Source organism: Patiria miniata, unplaced genomic scaffold, assembly GCF_015706575.1.
Source record: "Patiria miniata isolate m_02_andy unplaced genomic scaffold, ASM1570657v1 HiC_scaffold_24, whole genome shotgun sequence".
In the NCBI taxonomy this organism is placed as follows: Eukaryota; Metazoa; Echinodermata; class Asteroidea; order Valvatida; family Asterinidae; genus Patiria; species Patiria miniata.
The window spans coordinates 12,193,929-12,217,514 of record NW_024037063.1 but is presented as its reverse complement, the minus strand read 5'-3'; the positions used below and the strand labels follow the sequence as shown (position 1 = coordinate 12,217,514).

The following is a 23,586-nucleotide window of genomic DNA, read 5'->3' as shown; positions in this document are numbered from 1 at the left end:
CAGGTTGATGTAAATTGACAGAGAATTGTACGGACTCATCAATTGGAGTTCGACATGCGGGCCGCCACGTTGCACATGATTTATTCATAGATGCATGTACTTACAGAACGAACGTGCAGCTTGTGTCACAATACACAGTGCGCAAGGCATGTTATAACATCTCCCCTTTTTCTGAAAGGAAACACTGGTTAATGAACAATTAAAGTGAATCATCAGTATGCAAATAACTTGAATCAATCTAAAGTTCAGTTTTTTGAGTTTTAATAATCAAAGAGATTCTGCACTGACAGAGATTCTGCACTAGAGTTGCTTATTGTTCTGCAGGTTCACATAAGATCTGGTTTCTTGCAGAATATGGAGTTAACATGTTGTTGCAGTTCAGTGTCCATTAAAAGTTAACTGAAATTGCGAGTCAAAGTGTTGGCTCTTTTTCTCTGATTGATTGTGATTGATTGGGTAAATATCAAAATACTAATTATTGATTTTGATGAACTCAACGAACTGTGCAACAAGGATAGTGTTAAGACATGATGTAGTCTTGGTGCCAAACTGGTGCTCAAGTAACTCGAGTGGGTCGAGCTTCTGCTGGTTGGGGATCCTTAGATGGTAAAGCGATGTCTAGGAATGGACCTGGTGTTGGTTTTGACAGCAGGATGATGTGACGTCTGTTTCGACGGTACTCGGTGCCGTTGATGCAGATGATGTAGGACCGCGGAGTACCAGCATGGCGTACAACTTCACATTCTGGGCTCAACTGTCCTTTGGTTTGGATCTTGACCTTGTCTCCGGCCAGGTGTCAAATCATCCAGGTCTCTTGCCCCATGTCGTTTGTTGAAGTGTTGTCTGCTCTTCATCTGGTTGACATTGTCTACAGCCTTTGATACTGACCAAGGCTAGGCAAAGGAGTTGACCTGTACATCAAAAGGGCATGGACTGGATCAGCTTGACTCAACGATCTCTTAGCAATGTTTACAGCCTTTTCTGCTTGCCCGTTGGCCTGTGGGTAATGCAGACTTAAGGTGGTGTGTTGGAAGTTGTTCTCACCTAGAAACTGTGGAACAATGTCAGTCACCACCACTTCAGGAATGCCGTATCTAGCGAATGTCGCCTTCATGAAGTTAATCACGGATTTGGCTGTTGTCAAGCGGAGGTGATGTTACTCTATCCATCGAGAAAGGTAGTCTACTACCACAAGGTACATCTTCCCCTTCACTTCAGCTAGGTCGCAGGCAATTTGCTGCCATGGTCTCTGTGGTAGTTGTGTAGACATGAGGGGCTCGGCTCGTTGTGATATGGTTGCATATCCTGGCAATGTGGGCAAAACTGGACATGCTGGGCTATGTCAGTACTCATACCAGGCCACTACACAGCCTGATTGGCTCGGAGACGGCTTTTCGAGATGCCTTGATGACCCTCATGGATTCTCTGCAACATTTGTTGTCTCAGGCTCGTTGGTATCACAATGCGGTCACCATATGTGAGAATACCACCAACTAGGCTGATCTTGTCCTGGTCATCCCAGAATCGTCTCGACTGTGGCTCAAAATCTTTCTGGTACTTCGGCCATCCATCTTTGACGAAAGAGATGACTGCATTTAGGGTACGGTTGCGGCTGGTTTCTGCGGCTATTTCAACCAGTTTTGCATCAGATGCGGGCCACTGGGATGTGATCAGGTGAACATGGGCTTCGATCTTGTCTTCCAAATTGTCATTGGACTCTGTCGTTTTGTAGCGATGGAGAGGGGTTCGTGAGAGTGCGTCGGCCACAACCAGTTGTACTTCATTAGTCTCATCAGAAGTCGTTTGCAACGGAGGGGGGCATCACACAAGTGCTTCTGGTTGATTAAGGACACAAGAAGTTTGTGGTCTGTCTGAAGCGTCACTCAGAGACCTCGGCGACCACGGAGATAGATGTAGAAACGCTCACATGACCAGACAGCAGCCAGTAGCTCCTTTTCGATCTGTGCATAACGTTGCTCTGCACACGCCAGACTTCGGGAGCAATATGCTACTGGCCTCCAGGACTCGTCTTCCTGCTTCTGAAGGATGTAACCACCAATCCCGTAACTGCTGGCATCAGCACTGACCATTGTTGGCTTTGTTGGGTCGTAGTATGCAAGCGTTGGGGCTGTCGTTAGCAGAGTCTTGTTGTCGAAACGCGGTGCGTTGCGCTGGACCCCAAATCCACTCTCTGTCATCTTTCATCAGGTCGTTGATCGGTGCGGCTACAGAGGCTGAACGGGGTATGAAGCGAGAAAGCAAGTTGACCATCCCCATCAGACGTTTGACTTCCTCCTTCGTTGTAGGCGGCGACGTTTGCAGGATCGCGTCTACTTTGGCAGGGTCCGGATTTTTGCACTTTTGCAATTTTGCACTTGTCCTTGTTGAGCCTCAACCCAGCTCATTGGAGGATTTTGAGAACATGACGAAGACGTGCATCATGTTCCTGCGGTGTAGTAAGTTACTGCAATGTGATTATTGTGATAACAAGAGATGTTTGAAGTGTCTGAAAATTTCGGAAGCTACATACAAGAGTCTAGGTGACAGACCCGATTTTCCATGGTTCTGTGATAAATGTGTGGTCAAAGCAATGCGGTGCATTAAAGAGGAGAAAGAAATAGAGGATCGATGCAACACATTCATTAATGAATTCAGAGCAGAAGTAAACTCTAAACTTAGTGAGATGCAGTCTGAAATTGATGATATCAAATCTAAGATCAGCTGTCCTCAGGATGCATATGAGAGTACTCTAAACCCTGTGCCACCATCAAGTAGGCCTACTGCCAATCAAGAAGCCGTGATGAATAACATTTTCACCAACGTGAATGACAGATTAGCAAGGAAGAAGAACATTATAATCTTCAATCTCCCCGAGAGTACCAGTATTTACAAAGAGGAATGCAATAACCAGGATGTAATGCATGCCAAGAAACTTTGCAAAATCACCACAGATACTCACGAAGATGACACATCGGTTACAGTTAAGAGACTCGGCAAGAAACTTCCAAATGAAGAAAGCATAAGTGAAACCTCTAAACCAAGACCAGTATTAGTGTCCTTCCAGAAGGAGGAAGAAAAAATCAAAGTCATGAGAAACCTGTATAAATTGGGCAACGCAGAGGCGCCATACAATAAAATAAGTGTCAGGCAAGATATGACAAGACAGGAAAGAGAGGCTGATAGAAAGCTTCAAGCAGAGGCCAAGGACAAAAATGATGGAAATGACGATCCTAATTTTCTCTTCGTCGTGAGGGGCTCCCCCTGGGAAAGGAAGGTGCTAAAAATACCAGTAAGGAAGAAAACCGCAGAGGGGTCGCAAAGCACATTAAAACAGATGGAGCACACCACAAATGCAATTTAATTGTATGGTCTACTAATGCCGATGTTCTCACACAATACAAATTTCAAGAACTGGTTGCTAGGATTGAAGTAAATCCTCCTGACATTGTTGCCATATCTGAAGTTAAGCCAAAGAACTATAGATACGAGCTGTATTTATCTCAGTATGGTATACCGGGATACAACATGGAACCACTGAATCTGAAGGAGGACATCGGCAGAGGAATGTTACTATATGTACATAGCTCTATTCAGCACAACTTTATTGATTTGCACCAGTTTAATGTTAAAGAAGCACAGGGTGTTGAAGTTAAGTTGGAGAAAGGAGATTTGTTTCTTTTTTGCTCTTTGTACAGAAGTCCAAACTCAAGCAATGATAATAACAATGACATTAATGAGTTTCTTAAAGTAATTACCAACAGAAACTACTCACGAGTTCTGATCACAGGTGATTTTAATTACCCTGGAATTGACTGGTCTACATACAGTACAAATACAAATGAGGAGGATAAGGAATTCAAATTTGTGGAAGCTGTTAGGGATTGTTACCTGACACAACATGTTGAGGTACCAACTAGAGGTAGGGGCACACAAACTCCCTCCCTATTGGATTTGGTGTTTACGAATGGACATGATATGATCAACTCGGTAGATTGTGAGGCACCACTAGGGAAGAGCGACCATGCAGTGTTGACGATAGATTTCAAGTGTTCATCAGATAGAGATACGGCACCGAAAGTTAGACTTTGTTACGACAAAGGGAATTACGACAAAATGAAGGAACTGTTAAACATAAACTGGGAGAAGGAGTTTAAGGATTGTAGTAACGATGTGAATTCTCAATGGGAAAAATTCACCCGAAGGTTCCACGAAGCTGAGGAGGAATGCATTCCTAAAAGGATCATAAGAACTAGTTCTAAACGGGGTACAATACCCTTGGATAGGAAAACGTTGGGCAAGATTAAAAAGAAAAACAGACTTTGGAAAAAATTCATCGACTCCAAGAGTGGTGAAGTCTACCAAGAGTACTGCAAATTACGGAACCAAGTGAGAAAGTGTACTAGAAAAGCTAAAAAGGAGTATGAAAAGAACCTGGCAAGGCAGGTTAAAAGGAACCCTAAAAAGTTTTGGAGCTACGTTGGAGCGAAAACAAAAGTCCGTGCAGGGATACCCAACCTATCCAAATCTGGTGATGAAAAAGGAAGTGACTACACCGAAACTGATGGGGAAAAGGCGGAAGTGTTGGGTAACTACTTTACTTCAGTATTTACGCGAGAACCAGATGGTCACTGGAACTTACCGGAGTCAGTCAACATGGCCCATGAACTGGAATCTGATATAAGTGTGGAATCTGTGTACAATGTGTTGGATAAACTAAAAACATCTAAGTCGCCAGGACCAGATAAAATTCATCCAAGGGATTTATACGAGTTACGAGAAGTATGCAGTAAACCTCTGGCGATTATCTTCAACACTTCAGTACAAACAGGGATCCTACCCGATGATTGGAAGAGGGCCAACATCACAGCCATCCACAAGAAGGGTAGCAGAAAAGTGGCAGGCAACTATAGACCAATAAGCCTTACCAGTGTGGTCTGTAAAGTCATGGAAACTCTTATACGGAACTCACTTGTGGATTACATGAAGGACAACAATCTCTTCAGCTCCAAACAGTATGGGTTTATCAGTGGCAGATCAACCGTTTTGCAACTTATCACCTTACTAAATGAGTGGACAGAGATCCTGGATATTGGTGGAGCAATCGATGTGGTATATTGTGATTTCATGAAGGCTTTCGATAAGGTCCCCCATAGACGTCTTATTGATAAACTGCAATACTACGGTATTCAAGGGCCAATTCTAAAGTGGATTGAGGCCTTTCTCAGTAATAGGAAACAACGAGTGGCAGTAAATGGTGCATACTCCGAATGGTACGATGTCCTGAGTGGAATACCCCAGGGGTCGGTTTTAGGGCCAATCTTGTTCGTCGTATACATCAACTCTCTACCAAGTGTGATAGAAGACTCAGCAGTCTACCTCTTTGCAGACGACACCAAGATATTTAAATGTATCTTAACCGAGGAGGATTGCGACAAACTCCAGGATGACATAAACCGCCTGGTGGGATGGACAGAGGATTCACTGCTTAAATTCAACCCAGATAAATGTAGCACTATGAGGATCGGAAAGACCAAAGTAGAAGATCAACAATATACCATGGGAGAGAACAGACACCCACTGAAGCAAGTCAAGGAAGAAAAGGACATTGGGGTCATCATCGACAATAAACTATCCTTTGGAAGTCACATGTCTACAAAGATAAATAAAGCAAATTCAATCATGGGTCTAATTAGAAGAACGTACGACCATTTGGATGAGGATAGTTTCCTGTTGTTGTATAAAGCTCTGGTAAGACCTCATCTCGAGTATGCCAACCAAGTCTGGGCACCACGTCACAAGAAACATATAACCGAAATGGAGAATGTACAGCGACGTGCAACCAAACTTATCCCAGGTCTCAAGGACATGTCATACGAGGGAAGGCTAAAACATCTCAAACTACCAACCTTGGCCTATCGGCGCATACGAGGAGATATGATAGAAATGTATAAAATACTTAGTGGAAAGTATGACAACGACGTCTCCAATTTCATCCCCCTAAGCTCCAGTGTGACCAGAGGCCATCAGTATAAGATAAACAAGGTCCGGACAAGGTTGGATGTCAGAAAGTACTCCTTTGTGCATCGATGTACTGACACATGGAATAGCCTACCAGAAGTTGTGGTTTCAGCTCCTAGTACAAAGTCCTTTGAGGGCAGATTGGATAAGATGTGGGCTTCACAACCCTTTAAATATGACATAGACACCCCAGTATCCACCTCCACACTAGGCTTGCGCACAACAGAACTCAAATCTAGTATTTATGAAGATCTGATCCTAGAGGCCACACAAGGCCTTTCATCAGAAGAGGACCTGTAAGTACCTGTAAGTAGCGCCCGTGACGAGAACATCGTCCTTGTAGATGTTGACTCCTGGAAGATTCACCAGCAGATCACTCATGATTCTCTGATACAGTTCGGGTGCTGACGTTCTGCCAAACAGCGTGATGAATGTGGTTAGCTTCTGGCTGACAGGATGGAGAGGAATTTGCCAAAACCAATGCTTGGCATCAAGGATGGAGAACACGGCAATTTTACCCAGTACTTCTTCCAAGGTAGTTATGGTGAAGTGCTCTCTGGCCACGGCTTTGTTCAGCACTCGCAGATCGACGCAGATCCTGATGTCTCCATTTTTCTTGGGAGCGATCACGATCGGAGCGCACCAATCAGTAGGCCCTGTGATGTGCGAGATGATGCCATGTTTCTCCATTTTTTCAAATTCTGTCTTGAGCTTTGGATGCAGGGGCAAGGGGATGCGACGAGGGGCATGGACACAGTGTGATGTGGCATTGTCGGTCAGCTTTATCTTCACTGGGGGGGGGGGGGGGTGGCTCAAAGGCATCCAGTTCCCTCGAAAACACTGGTGTCATTGATCAGGGTGTACACACGCTGCACAAGGTTAAGGGACACACATGCATGTTTTCCCAAAACTGGCTCACTATCATCAATAATAAGAAAAGTCAGAACATGGTACTTGCCCTTGACTTCACAGGATAGACGCTTCTGCCCTCTTGGTTTGACTTTTCCGCCAAAGAAACCACACAAATGGGTTTGTAGGCGTGAACTGCAAGGTCGTGTTAGGGAGCTTGAGGGTGCGGTAAACATGTAAAGGCAGTATGTTTACCTCTGACCCGGTGTCGAGCAGGAAGTGGACGGGCTTGTCCTCAACACCGACGGTCTGACGCAATGAAGTGTGGGATTGGTCACTGTTGCCCGTTATTAAGCCGACGAAGAACTCAGTTTTATCTTCAGATTCATTGGGAGCAGTCACAGCTCGCAGTCACAGTTACAGTGATTGCGCTAGGACCGGCAAACTTTGCTGAAGTGTCCAGTTTTGTGACAGGATTTGAACTGCTGGCCTCTAGCAGGGCACATGGATGACTTGGGTCTTATCCGCAATTGGGACACCTGGCCTGGCGGGCGTTGGGCTTGGGGGGTGGATGAACGTTGGGCGTCTTTTGTCGAGGTCGATGTTGCACTGCTTGAACAGCGGCTGTGTTGTTTGTTCCTTTGATTTCGCGGAGTTCTTTGGTGGCTGTCTCAAGAGTTTTTTCCAACTTCCAGGACTTTCTGGAAAGTGAGGCTGTCCTTTGTCAGGAGATGCTTCTGAACGTACTTTCTACGGAGGCCACAAATCAGACGATCACGCAAAGCGTCATCCAGAAATGACCCAAACTGGCAGGGGATGGCCAAGTTTTGTAGGGCAACTGCATACGCATCGGCGTGTTGATGGCGTTTGTAAAATCTGAAACGCTCTGTTACAACTAGTTGCTTTGGGCCGTAGTGTGACACAAGCATATCACAGAGTTCTTTGTAGCTCTTCTGTGTAACTGGAATTGGTTCAGCTAGGCTTTTTACAGTCTTGTAAAAAATTAAACTAAGTGCACTCAACAAAAACTGCCGGTTGTTTCGCCGCAGGGATGTCATTTGCAACATAATAAAGGTCAAGAAGCTTGATGTAGTTGCGAATGTCTTCAACCTGGTCGTATGTGTCCAGACGGCCGATGAGCGGAGCGGCGGATATCGCCCTCAACGATGGGGACATGTGCCATCGCGGTGTCGGTCATTACTGTGCGTGAAACTCACACAAGTTTGGACGTTAATTGTAGCGTAAATGTCAATTTTTGATGCGAAAAGTGGAATGCAAAATGACGGCTATTTTATTTTGAGTCAACCACTACTGCCACCATGTTATGATACTGGGTTCAGGTTGATGTAAATTGACAGAGAATTGTACGGAGTCACCAATCGGGGTTCGACATGCGGGCCGCCATGTTTGCACATGATTTATTCATAGACACATGTACTTAAAGAACGAACGTGCAGTTTGTGTCACAATACACAGTGCGTAAGGCATGTTATAACACCTCCCTCAACTGTAATCTGTTCCACTGACGGAGATAGATTAAAAACTCAGGTGGTTGTTTCATCCTATCGAGAGATGAAGGTTTCTTGTTCTGCTCAAGAAACAGGATAACTCGGCCGATATGGGGGTCGTCTCGCTGGGCTCTCATGATGTCATCTGGTGTTAAATGATGCAGAACCCTTAGAGGGGCTTTGGGAGTACTTAGATCTGGGTTTTTTTTTCGTGTTGACATTTGACACTGAACCGCTGTAGGCTCCATGGAGATTTGCGTGACTTGAGGATGACCACAACACAGTGCCTGAACAACATCACTGGGAATGGTAACAACGTCCCTCTGAAGAGCTTGATAGGATCTGGTCGTTTCAGACTGAGGCTTCCTCGACAGGGCATCAGCTGCTCCGTTGCTCTTGCCTGTTACTTGACAGTTAAGTTAAACTGCGAAAGAGCGGAAACCCACCTCTGTCCTGCGGCGTCCAACTTTGCTGATGATGCGATGTACAGTAACGGATTATTATCCGTCAGGACCGCGAACTTGTTGTTCAACAGGTAGTCACGAAATTTATCTGTAGCTGACCATTTCGACTCCAGAAACTCCAGCTTGTGTGCAGGATATCTAGATTTAGCTGGGGTCAGTCCTCTGCTTGCGTACGCGATCACTCGCTCCTTGCCATTCTGGATCTGACTCAGCACAGCACCAAGACCTGTGCCCGACGTATCGGTTTGAAGTATGAACGGAATGGTGTAGTCTGCATTAGCGAGTATCGGTGGTGACGTGTGATGGTGCTTGAGCAAGTCAAATGCTGGTTATCCCAGACGAAGAGTTTAATTGGACTGGACACTTTTTTCCTACCTTTCTTTGGAAGTTTCGGGTGTCCTGATGTTAGTTTGTAGAGTGGTGCTGCGATGAGAGAATAACCCTTCACAAACCGTCGGTAAGGTCCAGTAAAACCAAGAAATCGCAGAAGCTCCTTGCGGAATTGGCCAGTCTTTCATTTGTGACACCTGGTCGAGATCAGTTGAGATACCTTCTGAAGACACCACATGACCCAGGTATTTGACCTCTTTCTGTAGCAGGAAACACTTTGGTGGCTTCAACTTAAGACCATGTTGCCGGAGACAAGCGAAGACTTTCTCAAGACGTTGGATATGCTCCCAATGGTTGATGAAAACACGATTATGTCATCTAGGTACAGCAACATTGTGGTATAGTTTTGGTCACCTAAGCAGGTCTTAGAACCTGAAATTAAATCTCGTGTTGCGAAGAGAGAAGCATCCCCAAGAGCATCTAGTGCATCGTCGATTCGAGAAAGAGGGGATGCGTCACGGACAGTTCTGCTGTTCAACTGGCCGTAGTCAATACAAATTCGCAAGGAACCATTTTTTTTGTGAACAATGACAATTGGGGATGCATATGGACTGGAACTACGTCTGATGGTTCCGGTGTCTTCCATTGCTTGGATGTGTTCTCGGACTGCGTGAAATTGGGAGGGAGGGATGCGTGGTTTAATTAGAATATCGTGCACAAAAGGTTTGATGGTGGCGAACACTTTAGCGATCCTAAGGGCCATTATTTTTCTCCCCAGATTGATGGTAGTTCACAAAAAATGAAACAAAATGGCTGGGAGGATTGATTTTTTCCTTTAAAACTCCTGTTAAATTGGATACACCAACTTAAGAAGCGCAAACTAATACTAAACGAGCATGTTTCCCACTCATCCGAAAACGTACATCCCTGCTGTCCGAATAAAGTCATGTGCATGTTTTACACATTTTTACAGTTGTCCATGAAGAAAGTTAAACTTTTCCAACCAAAGGCGTACAGTTTCTCTTAAAAAAGTGAAAAAAAACCTCAGTATTTCATATTATTATTAGTTCGATACATACAAGTTCTATAAATTTGATCAAAATAAACTTGAATGGGCCGGTTATGAATGTGTACCAGTACTTTTTAGTGGATGGAGGGAAAACATATCGTTTAGTTAACTAGCTAATTATTTGTTTTAAATATCTTGTTGAACTAAATAATAATTGACGCAAAAGTACTTCTTATGGCCGATACATAAACATCAATCTGAACCGCTACAATGCACTGCGAGATACAATTTTTAACTGGTTTCTTTCTTAGTAAGGACCTATAAAATCAGGGAGTGGGAGTGTTTCTAGGGTTTCAAAGGACCCCCACCTGGTGGTGAGTACCGCTAGGAAATTTAAAACTAACACAAAAGTAATGATACAATCAAAAAGTGGCCAAATTCCTCGGATTGCACCACTGTTCCCTCTAGAATCCATTTTTTTCTCAGACCCTTCAGCAGACCTAGGACTCCACGTCGTATTGGCTCCGTACATAAAAAGTTCCACGTTCGGAAGACCCCCCCCCTCTGTGATCAGAGAACGGGACCGACACTGCTGACAAGGCAACAGTAGGGGCTGGGGGGGGGGGGCCACAGGGAGACACCGGTATTTAATGAGGGGGCACCCTCATTTTCCAGGCCACCACAAGTGCTGCCAATTTGAAAAGCAGGGGGATTGGCTAGAACTCTTCGGACGCTTCAAGGCGCTCTTTTTTTCGTATTAATTTATTCACATTTTATAAAGCTGTGCGGTTAAGGAAAGTCATTAAGGGAGTAGTCGACTGTATCCCTCTTCGTTTATCAACTCACAAAAATTCTTTTAAAAGAAACTTCCTTGGCAACCTGGGGGCACCTGGGGGCACCTTGGCCCCTCGAGAACCAAAATTTACGATTTGCAATTAGAAACACACTGCACATAGTGAAATTTGTTTTTGAAAAAGCATGCATGCATTATTCAAAAATAATGCGCTATAATGCGCTATAATATGTAATATTCTGTTATTTTACAGCTAGCATACTGTGTTGATTTTTGAAATTACTGCCACGGAATTTCGCGATTCTGTGATTTTTTTTGCAACCTGATACGCTTATCTCAATCCTATTGCGCTAGTTCAAGAAAGAGTTTATCTATAGTGTTCCGCGTTATATTGCAATAACACTTACGTTTTCACTATTTACTTACGTTTTCTAAAGTAGATTTTGCACGAGATTTTTTATTCTTAAGTTGAAATTCTGCAAACGCTGACTGATACACTATCGTTTAGTGTTGAACTGATCGTTGTGCTCAACATTCTAAATAAACACATAAAAAAATAATTCCTTAGCGGGCGGCTAATTATTGGACTTTAACTCATTCTTAAGCACAAAATGCACGGGAAAATCCATTCTTAAGTTGCGGATCTTACATTTTGGTCACGTTTATTAACTTTTAGTGAAGGTTTCGCGCTTGTGCTCAAAATTATAATTAAAGGTGAATAGCTAGCACTAATAAGGCCATTCTTAAGCATGGAATGCACGGGATTTCTCATTCTTAAACAATTGGTCATCGATAAGTTCATCGAATACTATCTTTTCGCGTTGGAATCGTGCTTGTGCGCGAAATTCTTATTAAAAGTCAATTTTGGGGGGTCTTTAGGCGGTGCCCCCTCCCAAACCTACGGGGTGTGACACTTAAGAATGACGGTTTCAAAGGTTGGACCCCCTCACCTCCTCGCTGCCACAATCAAACCTTTTGTGCGCGATACTCTAATTAAACCTCACTGGGCTCTCGGGCTATATATCGTCCTCAAGTGCAGCAGTGGTCAAGTCAAGGGAAGGGATGGTTGCAGATACTTCTACGTTGGCATTGCACACTCGACCACTTTGTGCTGTTTGTAGTGATTGGTGGAGATTTGTGGCGGCTTCTGGGGTAGAGGTTGGTGAAATCTCGATGGACTTATTGGTATTCATCATATGGCAGCTGCGTGTATCCTCTATTCGTAAGACTGAAGAAAGACGTGCCAGCTGAGTGTTCCTTTGATGTTGATAGGCCTAGCAGATATGTAATAAAGCCGGACTGGTATTCTGCGGTTCGGGCCGACATCAGTGATGAAACTTCCGATCTCAAGACAGGACTCATTTTGAATAAATCCCTTTACTACTGCGGTGTAGGTGTAACCTGCGGGAGCATCATGGGCTTGACACGTGACATCAACCTCCTCACCAGGTGGTACAGTGCGTCGGTAGCGACCTACATACTTTGCTAGACATATTCTTCCTTCTTGATCTCCAGGTTCCGAGACTGAAGTATCAATGAAACGGAGTGACAAGCCATACTCTTTGCCTTGACAAACTGCATGAACTCCTTTCCTCGAGCCACATTCTGGTCTCTCCTTGACGCTCAGATCACATTTGTACCTATGAGTACAGGGACACGTTCTCTGTAACTGTCAGATGGGACGACAAAGGCAGGAACCTCATCATAGACTGCATCAAAAATTATTAAGGAGATTGGGATGATACCAAGATAAGGCATTTTTTGCCCAATTACACCTTTAATGGTTACGTCTACTGGAGTCAACTTGAAGCTTAGGGTGGCTTCTCCATAGATCTTCAGTTATTGATGTTATCTGTGATCCCGAGTCGATCAAAGCTGTGCAGTCCTCACCATTGATAATAACTCTGTCCTCGTTGTGTGGTCCATTGAATGCCGCGTATGGTGCAATGCATGTACATGCAATAATTTAATGTATAAAACAACTCAGTACAAGGAGTCTGATGTTGTCTAGTGGATACTACGTGAACTGTCATTGCTTTTCTTTTACTTCGTTATTTGTTTAATTGTGTTCCCTTAAACAGTTTTTTTACAGCAATTTAGGGCATTTGTCTTTGGTAGTTTGGAAATGTGGTTGGAGAATTTTATTTCTCAAAGGAAAACAATATATGTGAATGTAATATCGCTTCAATTGTGCATAACAGTGGTAAAGATCTTGCGATTGTTCGTTTAAATGAAAGGGCACAGTTTTTAAAGGGAAAGACCTAAAATTAGAGATAATCTTGGAAAATGAGAAGGGTACAATAACAAAAGGTAACTTATTGTAAGGTTGTGCATCTATTTATTTTTTAATGGATGTGACTTTATATCAGGAGTGTGGTTTTGTTTTGGAATATAGAGAGGCGAAGGAAAAACTATAGTGGCGAAAATATGCAGGTACACGTTGACCTTTGGGCTATTTTTGCCCTTCTGGTAGCTACTTCGGGGCAACCTTATGACCCAAATTTAACGTGGACAGTCCCACTAAAACTATAAAGCCACTGACGACTTTGGGTATTCTGAATATTAATAACAGTAGTAATTGTATTTTGAATATTGATTACAGTAATAATTCAACGCAATCAACACAATTGTAATTAAATCGGCTGTTTAATCCTTGCCAATATGATCAAGAGTAAATACACAAATCATCCACTATCAATATCATTATAATCAACATCGACATTATCATCGCTGTATCATATACCGGTTTGATATTTACTAAAAATGTAAATCAAGCGAGTAACAAAATGTATACGGTTTAACAGAAAAGCTGATACAAATAAGACCGTTGGCCAGAAATCGTAGCGTGCAGAGTCGTTCGGAGTTTTTAGTGGCAACTTACTTTGTTTCCTAATGAACTCCATTTGTGCCACGGATTGATATTTTGGATGTTGCCAGCAGAAAATTCGACAGGTGAATGTGATAATCAAGGTTGAAAATTGCACATTTTTCGTCGCATCTGTAACGGATTCGTTGAAACGCCGATAGAGGGCAGTAGTTGCAACCTCAAATCAGCTCTTCGTAGCCAATTTAGGAAATCGTGTTGTTTCACTGGGTACAAGAAGGGCAAAGATGGAACATGGCGGCGCCCGTGAACAGGACGTGCGTTAGCCGAGTTTGTGAAGAAACCGGTGTAACTTAACCGTTTACAGAGACGAACCTTTTAAAAAAGTTGGTTCAAAAGGAGAGAGAGATTGTCCAAGAAAACAAGGCCGAGTATGCACAGGCCTAGGCCCGTCAACCCGTAAATACGGGCGGTTAAAAACCAGCATGTAACGTGTACCAGTCATGCCAGTACCGGACCACAGGCCAGGTAGGTTTTCATGTCTTAAAATAGAGATCGTAAAGGCGGCCTAATGACTTTGGCTAAGAAAAATATTGTTGTTGCTATTAGTAGGATGGGTAGGCGAGTATTATATCATGTTTTTGTTTACAAATACAAGTCCGTACAATTTCATTCATAATTCAAAACTATAGCTTGAGTAACTCCTGCTTACATGCTCATCGATCATTAGCATGTCAGCTGGAGTTACTCAATTAGTTATAATAAGGGAACTATCTGTCATGTCTGTATGATTCCAAACCAAAAAGGTGATTGATCCTAGCTGGAGTTACATCAGCCCTATATTAATCTTTTATCATTGGGTGATGACAACCCAATGATAAAATATATAGGGCTGATGTAACTCCAGCTAGATTGATCCTGCTATAGGCATAAAAAAGTCTATAACCATGACTGTTCTTTTATATGAAAACTGGGTCAAAAACCGATTGATTAGGCCAAAAAAATACTCGGTCTCTGGTCAGCGCGCGCGTCGATTTTAATCATGCGCGTCAACCTTTTCTTTGCTTCAAATTAACACGGAAGCTACAACAGCGCCCTCTATTGCTGCACCTCCTCATTTTTTTTTAACAAGGAGCACCATGGAATGGGGAAATTGCACCAAGGCAAATGATAAAGGGTACCAAGGCAAACTATGGAGTACACCAATGTATAATGAGGACAAAAAAGCAAAATAGTACCCACCTTGTCTGTACAATTCAAGCTTGAAAAAAAAAAGCCACAAAAAAAAAAAGCGTCGCTGCATCAATTCCGGAACTTCGGTCTGACCAGAGACCGATTATTTTTTGTATCTCTTACTCAAAACTTTGATAGCTGAAAGACATTAAAAGGTCAGAATGATGGCTGATTTCTTCATCCTTGCAAATCCCATCATCATATGGCAATATGTTCAGATAAACAGTTGGTATTTGAGATACGCCATATTTAAAGTAAAGCACAATCAGTTTACAAGTGCAGTACTCATCCTAACAGAATTCAACAATCCCTGGCGTTGGAGTTTGGCTGGTTGGGGATCTTAAGGTCCCTCTAAGTTTTCGATGTTGTGCTGGTAATTTCTCTTAACACAATGTATACGCATGTGTGTCTTTGTCACTCAAGATTATCAATTTATGTTTTAAACCGAGCAAAGGAGTAGCTCCAAGGAAAAACGCTGGCCTCCATTTTCACTGACCCAAGTACAAGTCCCACACCCAACATTACATTTGTTTCATTTTCCAAAAAGTAAAATGTGTGTCCTAAATCCAGTCCTCCAATTAATTACAGAATATTTCAACTTTCTTTTTCTCATCAACAGGTTCTTCAATGTGACTCCCGGTTCAGTTGGCCATGGTTGGCAGATGGGAGGAGAAACCATATATTTCAGTGGATGATCATTGTACGTGGCTCCTCCTAATGTCCTCCACAATATTTGCTGCAAGTATAAAAAGGAACTGCACCTCACGCCATTGCTCCTGTCTGGCTAGGGAATTGCCTTGCCTTGAACTGATTGCGGGAACAACACTTCTTAGACTTGGAATGTCTGCCCAGCGATGGTGATGAAAGTGACATTGATCTTTAAAGACACTGTCTTATGCCCCTGTCTATAAGCATGTATTAAAGGTATACATAAACATGTATTTGTCATTAATGATCAGCCATCGTTTTCTATTAGTTGGCTAACACCACCTGTAACTACATGCACGGCAACATGTATGAGTATTTTATCAGCTTGGTCAAAATGGTAGAAATGTGAACTGTAATCATGACTTTCATGAAGGCTATTTCTTCTGTCGATTTGTATTGGTCACCCAAATTCCTGTTTTAAAGAGTTTATTTTAGGCTAATGGCAATCCAATCATCTACAGATACATGTAGTTTGTCTAGCTCAAAATTTAAGAGAAAAACTAAATAATGTCATAAAAAAGCATTGCATACCTGCTTAATTAATTACCATGAATTTTTTTGGTTCATTTTAGGTTAATGACATAATTTAGTAATCTGCAATAGTCTAAAGTTCAGATTCACATTTGTTGGATTGATATGAAGTTCAGTGATGACTTGAAAAACCAATGTGTCCGCATATAAACAAGGCATTATATGGCCAAAGTGTTAAGTTTTGCATAATTAGATGCTTTATATGCCGTGAAACCCTTACAATTATGAAACTTTTGGCATCAAAATACTTCATGTTGGGTTAATGATGCAATGCGGTCATCTAAAAAGAGAATTTTCAGCTCTGCATTTGAGAATAATAATGCCTAGAAAACAATGTATAATGACACACATTTGTAATTATTTCCCATCAATTTACAATCTTTGGAATTCAAGTTTTAGAAAGTTTCAGCATCACATGGAGCATTTCATTGATACTTTGGAAAAATACTGAGTAAGCATACAACACTGAATATGACCGAAGCGTTACATGTATTTGCTAAATAATTTCCTACTTTTAAGTAAAATTAAAATTAACAAAACAACAATAAACTTTAATTATGAATTGTTTGCATCAAAGACTATTTAGTGACATGTACGTAATTCAGTCATTCACATTTATGGAAACAGTGTGGTCTGCTTTATGGATATAAAATTAGTAATGCCTAAAAAGATGAAGCCCCCAAAGCACCCTCGAATTGACATAGACCAAGCATTTTTTCTTTGCCACCAAACATTTTGAACGGACTTCATTTTCTAGGCAAGATTCATGACATTATTTTCATTAATGTAAAGCACTGATGAAACCAGATTTGCCCTACAGTGCCCAGAAACAGTTTATAAACGGTTAAAAGAAATAGTGATAACGAGGGCGATAATGCTGTTGATGACAATGAAGCAAACAAAGGCTCTCCCCAAATACAATTAGTATTAAAAGACTTAAATAAATTTTAACTACATAACATGTTTGAACTACATAACAAGAACTACATAATAATCATGTATATAACAAGAGTTTGAAGTTTAAAGTGAAACTGAAAACGTGAAAACACTTTAATATCAAAATGGGAACAGTGATGGAATTGTTCATTTGATGATAAAAGCAGGGAATTTGGCAAACAGTCAACGTTTGTCTTGAAAAAATATTTGGCTATATGTCCTTTGCAGATTTGTCCTTTAAAAAATGTTTAATTACAAGCAACGGCAGCCATTTTGAAAGTTAGAAATGACTATTCTAATAGTTTTTCAAATTACAAATCTGCGATGACCCTTTAGCCAAATATCTTCAATTACAATCCAAAGATAATTGAATAATGTCAGTACACTATCGAATGAATCCAGCGTAAATGGAACATCTTAATATAATAAGTCGGACGTATTCCGTTGTTAGACAAAATGGGTCGGACATAATCGGCCGTCGGACATAATGGGTTGAGCATAATCGGCCGTCGGACAATGGGTCGAACATAATCGGCAGTCGGACACAATGGGTGGGACATAATCGGTCATCGGACACAATGGGTCGGACATAATCGCCGTCGGACATGATGAGTCAGACATAATCGGCCGTTGGACATGATGGGTCGGATATCATTGGCCGTTGAACAAAATGGGTCGGGCATAATTGGCCGTCGGACATAATGGGTTGGGCATAATTGGCCATCGGACAATGGGTCGGACATAATGGGTCGGACATAATCGGCCGTCGGACACAATGGGTCGAACATAATCGGCAGTCGGACACAATGGGTCGGACATAATCGGTCATCGGGCACAATGGGTCGGACATAATCGCCGTCGGACATGATGGGTCGGACATAATCGCCGTCGGACAAAATGGGTCGGACATAATCGGCCGTCAGACACAATGGGTCGGACGTTGTACTCAATGGGTCGTACATAATCGGCCGTCGGACACAATGGGTCGGACATAATCGGCCATTGCTCGTCAAAATCTGTTGTCGGACATAATCGACCAAACGGACATGGTTGTCGTGAACTAATGTCAAATCTAACTCTGAATGTGATCAACAATCAAATAAAAATTGAATCAATCAGCATGCACAAATAAATATCAAAGCAATGAAACCAAAATCAAAGCACTTTAATAACACAAATCATCAATTGGCTACATTGGCAACAATTAAACGTTCGCCTTAAAAATTCGAATCTCAAGAAGGTTTCTTCAGGTACAACACCTGTTTAAATCTGTCACAAATGTTGAACACGCAAAACATGCACTTGTTTACTACAGATATGGTAAGAGCTTTTGTTCAGCCGAGAGTGCAATGACAGGTGAGTATTATGCTCAGAATTCGGAAGTCAAAATTCCAATTTAATTGTTCGATGGACAAGCAATGGACAATCAATGGTCTAAACAAACGATTTGTTCTTCTAACATACACTTACGGCGTCTTGACAATAGAAGGTATGCGTGTAGAGCTGGTGCCCTAGTAGCTCAATGGCCACTGCTTGAAAAATGGCGACGGTTGTTGACAAACGGTTTTACAGTTCGAGTTAACAACACGATCGCGACGAATACAAAGTTCAGTTTTGGATTCCTTCGCAAATGTTCAAGAAAACTTGAGCTGAGTAGAGAACTTTCGTGGTCAGGGACAGACGATCAGGCTTGACAGGACAGGTGACGTCCGGGCTTGTTGTCCAACAGCGATGACTGCGGTAATCCTTTAGGACCCCTCTATTTTTTACGAGTTCTGTTCAAAACTGACTCGTGCAGATGACTGTCTATTACCAAAGTGACTTTTGCAGGCTAAAGCAGTCTTTTTTCCTCCGATAAACCCATGTTTGTTACAATTTTGAAAGCACTCACTAAGAAAATGTGACTTTCCTACCGTTTTTTGGCCGTCATATGTGAGACGGGCACATTGTAGTTCTCACAACACGAGTGAAAGTCCCACACAATGAAAGCCTGATTGCTGATCTGATTGCTGCTGATTGGCTGCTGAAAAAAATAAATAAAATAGTTTTTCATGTCAGCCAATCAGCATCGAGCTGTCATTGCATCTAGTTTTCAATTTGCCATCTTGGTTTTTGAGTCTATTTTCTGGTTGTCGTCGTCGTCTTTTACCCTTTAATATCCCTCATAAATCAAAGCCCTGCCCTCTTTCCACAAAATTAAATCTGTTGACAATAAAGAAGGTGTCATTACCAACTGTTCAGATGTGTCAAGAAATATCAGAAAGTCACTTTTTAGTGTCATTTAGTCAGTTGTTTGGTGAGTCTTTTAACCTTATAAAGGAACGGGGTCCTAAAGGTGAGGATTACCATGACTACACCGGAGAGCTGGACGAGCACACGATTGCCCGATGCGAACACACGGGAGATCCTCGGTTCGGTCACGGTGCACAGTGTCCGGTAGCTACTCGATGAAGATCACCGACCTGCAGGCGGTTGCGTTATGGTCGCACAGCGTCCGGCAACTTGACGGCTCGTGGAAAGCGCTGGCCAACCAGCCTGTAGTTGTGGCGGAGTGGAAAGAATTCTCTCTCCCTTGTCAACTAGTTGTCAGAGATGTGAGTTGCCGTGAAGGTCCCCTGCCCGGATTTTCCACCATTTCTGACCCTTGGTTATTATTAGAGTCAGCAATAAAGGGGAAGAGGACTCCGCTTCTCAGTTCTGTGGTGATTTATTCTCACACTGAAAGATGAAAAACGGGAAAGGGAAACTCAGGTTAGGACAAGGTGTTCCCTTGGCTCCGGATAGCATTGGAATGGCGCTAACGCGGGCCGCGCCCCGTATTCCGAATCTCTATTGTGGTAACGGCGAAAGTGATTGGTCAATGAAGATGAATATCAAGACGATGCTTTGAATAAGAATAAAAGTTTGCAGAATGAATTTTAAAAAGAATAAGGGGGGATACTTTGTACGCCTGTGACATTTATCTCACATAGTGTGATGGACATTATCGTGAGTGTTCCTCTGAAAATAAATAACAAAGCTAAATGTTGCCAAGACAAGTAAACGATCATTGATTTTCGGTCAGGGAATTATGAAGTATTGCCGCTCTTTATCAATATTTTTCTGCTTAAAGTGGAAAAGCATTGTTTGTGTTCTGATTTTTTGTCTTTTTTTCCGTTTTCTTTTTATTCTGTCATGATCCGGAGTGCAAATGAATCCGATTTTTGTAAAATAATTATTAGGAGTAAGTTATACATGTACTGGAGTAAATGTTTTCTTTATTCACAAATTCGTAAGTGCATTTAATTCTAAATAGTCACGCGTGTTTTAAACTCTTTAATCTCCGTACGCCACAAAAACATCTGATTGTACAATCGTGAACAGAATATAAAAATTTGCAGAGTGTGCATGAGGAGAATACCGAGAATTCAGGATTCGCTATATCAGTGAGGATTGCGACAATCCTTTTCCCTTACATTTCATTTCTTCAGTTTCGGGGCGGAGGTCTGCAGAGTAGCAGAGTGGGCGGAGAAATTTCTCTGTGAGCCCACGTTTGGAGCAGCTGTTTTAGTTGCCAAACTGTGATTCGTCATGTTATAATTTCGCCGTTCCTGCACGGATTAATAAGTGAAACCTCCAGGAAAGTTCGTCGCTGCTGCAGAAACCATATTTTTACACCGGGTTTCATCACACATCGCGTGTTTTTAAAGGGCAGCATTCTACGAGGACAACCATCAGAGAAGCCGGACATTTTGTCTTTATTCCTTGGAAAAGAGGAACTGAGGTATTTTCGAAAGACTCCGACCCTATTTTGTCTGGGCTGCCCGCCCCGTAAATAACCATTAAATTTTTCAACCATTAACGTAATGTCTTAACAGAACTGGTCAATAAACTTTTGTATTGCAATATTTTGTTTTCATTATATTTCATATTCAATTTCATTGACTTGCTGCTTGTTCTTGTGCATGTCTGTTTGACTACTTTTGTAACCCTTATTTTCCAGGGCGTGGGTTATTTTTAATATCTCTTGCTTTTAGGAATTTGAGTCGTAACAATTCCACCCCTAATCCCATTGTATTTGTACGTTTTATTCAGCGCGGCATTTTTTTTTACCTTAAACAAACTTGTATTCTAATGAATTTAAACCTAACCTATGTAAAGACCCAATAGTGAATTTATGTCCCGAAGAGTGACGTCATGATTACGTCATCATGGGTCATGTGACGCCATCTTAAATGTGCAAACGTTAAGACCCTATATCTAAAGAAGTGCAAGTCCGATTGGGTTGAAACTCGGTATGTAGGTAGACCGGGATTGTTATTGGCAAACATTTAGGTGACGTCATTATGACGTCATCCTGTGATTTTATATCGATTTTGAAGTTTTATAGATTATCACCTTATCTCTCGAACCCAACATGCTAAATTCAAAATTCCTTTTTGTATTAGGTTTGTTAGGTAATATGTATTTGCACAAAATGTTTGAATTTTTTTTGTCACGATGACGTCATCAAAGATGCGAATTTTCAAAACACATATTTGTCCGATTGACTTGAAACTTGGTGGGTAGGTAGATACTGTTAATAGTATGCAATGAAGTGAATCCATGATGACATCATCACCGAATTGTTTATATAATTTAATTTTTTTTTTTACATTTTCGTCTAATACCAAAAGTTGAAATAGTATTATTTAAAATTTGCGGAAAAGCCATATGTTCTGTTCATTGAACAGACACAGTTCTAGTTTTATTTCAAATTCTTTGGGGTGAACTGAACATGTTGACAATTGTGTGAAGAAGCCTCAGTAGCGGCTGACCTTCGCCGTTTCAAAGTTTTTGTGTAAGCATGTACGTTCTCAATATGTTTAGTAGTGCTGTTAAGTCGAGAGTAATCTTACACTCTAAATTACTGTTTGGTATGAAAACTTTACTTTTAGTAGTGTTCAGATTGAGGCGAGCTCGCGCATTTACTGCAGATGAAGCTCATCCTGCTAATGTGGTTTTCCAGATGATGAGTATACAAATATTGAGTGGCTCAGCGTGGAATGGGAGGAATATTATCGCAAGGTAAAATCTGGACTTTTCCATTTCACGAGGCGAAGCCGAGTGAACTGGAAAAGTCCAGATTTTACCGAGCGATAATATTCCTCCCATTTCACAATTTAAAGCCACTCAATATTTGTTTTATATAACTGACATAAAGATCCTTGTCAGTTGATATATGGGCACTTTTTTTCAATACAAAACTGAAGGAAAAGCTATTTCTCTCTTCAAAACCACCCCATCACGAACATGTTTGAACCTAACGCTGTAGCACCGGATCGTGGAACAATACGCGCTACGCGCAACGCTGAACGCGCACACCAGCATTCATTTGCACACAAATACTGCGTCATGATCCTAACTGAGGGCCCAATTTCATAGCACTGCTTAACAGTAAGCAGAAAAGTTGTGCTTACTATAGCAGAAAATCATGCTGCTGCTTAAGCACTATTTCATGCCGTGAATGTGCTAATGGTTGTGCGCGCACGGAGATTCTATTGTTACGTCACTGATTTAAGCAAAGTTTTCTTCTGGGGTTAAGCGTGCTTTTGCTGTGCTTACTGCTTAACGGTCCCTATGAAATAGATGGAGGCTCGTTAAGCACAGAGTCCGCTGTTAAGCAGCGCTATGAAATTGGGCCCTGTTGAATAGTATTTCCCATTCTCCATGAGCGGATAGTACTTTTTGAGCCGCGGCGTGAATGGGAGCAATAACGAATGTCATGTGATGGGAGTTCCACCAATCAAATGACTAGGATCTGTATGTCAGTTATATAAACACAAATATTGATCAGCCAAAGGAAGGATATTAATGTTTGTGTGTTGTCTAAACTCAAGTAAAAATATGCCCAAAGTAAAGTTTGTACTGTTGTTATTTCTTTTAAAAAGTGAATATGTTTAATTCTTTAAACCCGGCAAGATTTTAGCGAGCAATCAAGAAAAAATCTACTGTATTGTTTTTTTTTAATGCTTTTTATGTAGCAATGAATCAAATCAATCATTGAAAATCAATAACATCATCACCATTAAATGGCAAAGGGATTGTTGGGAAGAAAAACCGAAAACGAAAGTGAGGGCATACACATTCCACCTTGGTGGACGGGCGTAAGAATGCAACCGATAACACTATGACACACCCGAGCCTCATTAAAATGTCAGTTTACATGCAATAAGTCAGAGTTGGTTTTAGACAGTGGCGTAAAGGGGGGGGGGGGGGGTATTTTCCACCACCCCCCAATATTTTGCAATGAGTGCCTATTTCACGAGTCCCCTTTTAACAAATCCCACTTTGAAAAGAAGAAACAGTTATTCTTGATAAAAAATAAGGTATGCAAAACTCAGATGGACTCCTGAATAAATTTT

At 41.8% G+C, this 23,586-nt stretch overlaps 1 protein-coding gene across 1 annotated transcript; it reads right to left on the bottom strand.

The window, feature by feature from the left end:
* Positions 1-1,362: 1,362 nt before the first annotated feature.
* On the bottom strand, positions 1,363-2,198 carry LOC119732287 (uncharacterized protein K02A2.6-like). The gene is made up of 2 exons (XM_038205747.1): positions 2,013-2,198; positions 1,363-1,659 (listed from the first exon to the last, which is right to left on the bottom strand). Exons 1-2 carry the CDS (start codon positions 2,196-2,198, stop codon positions 1,363-1,365), a joined length of 483 nt encoding a protein of 160 aa, XP_038061675.1.
* Positions 2,199-23,586: the final 21,388 nt, after the last annotated feature.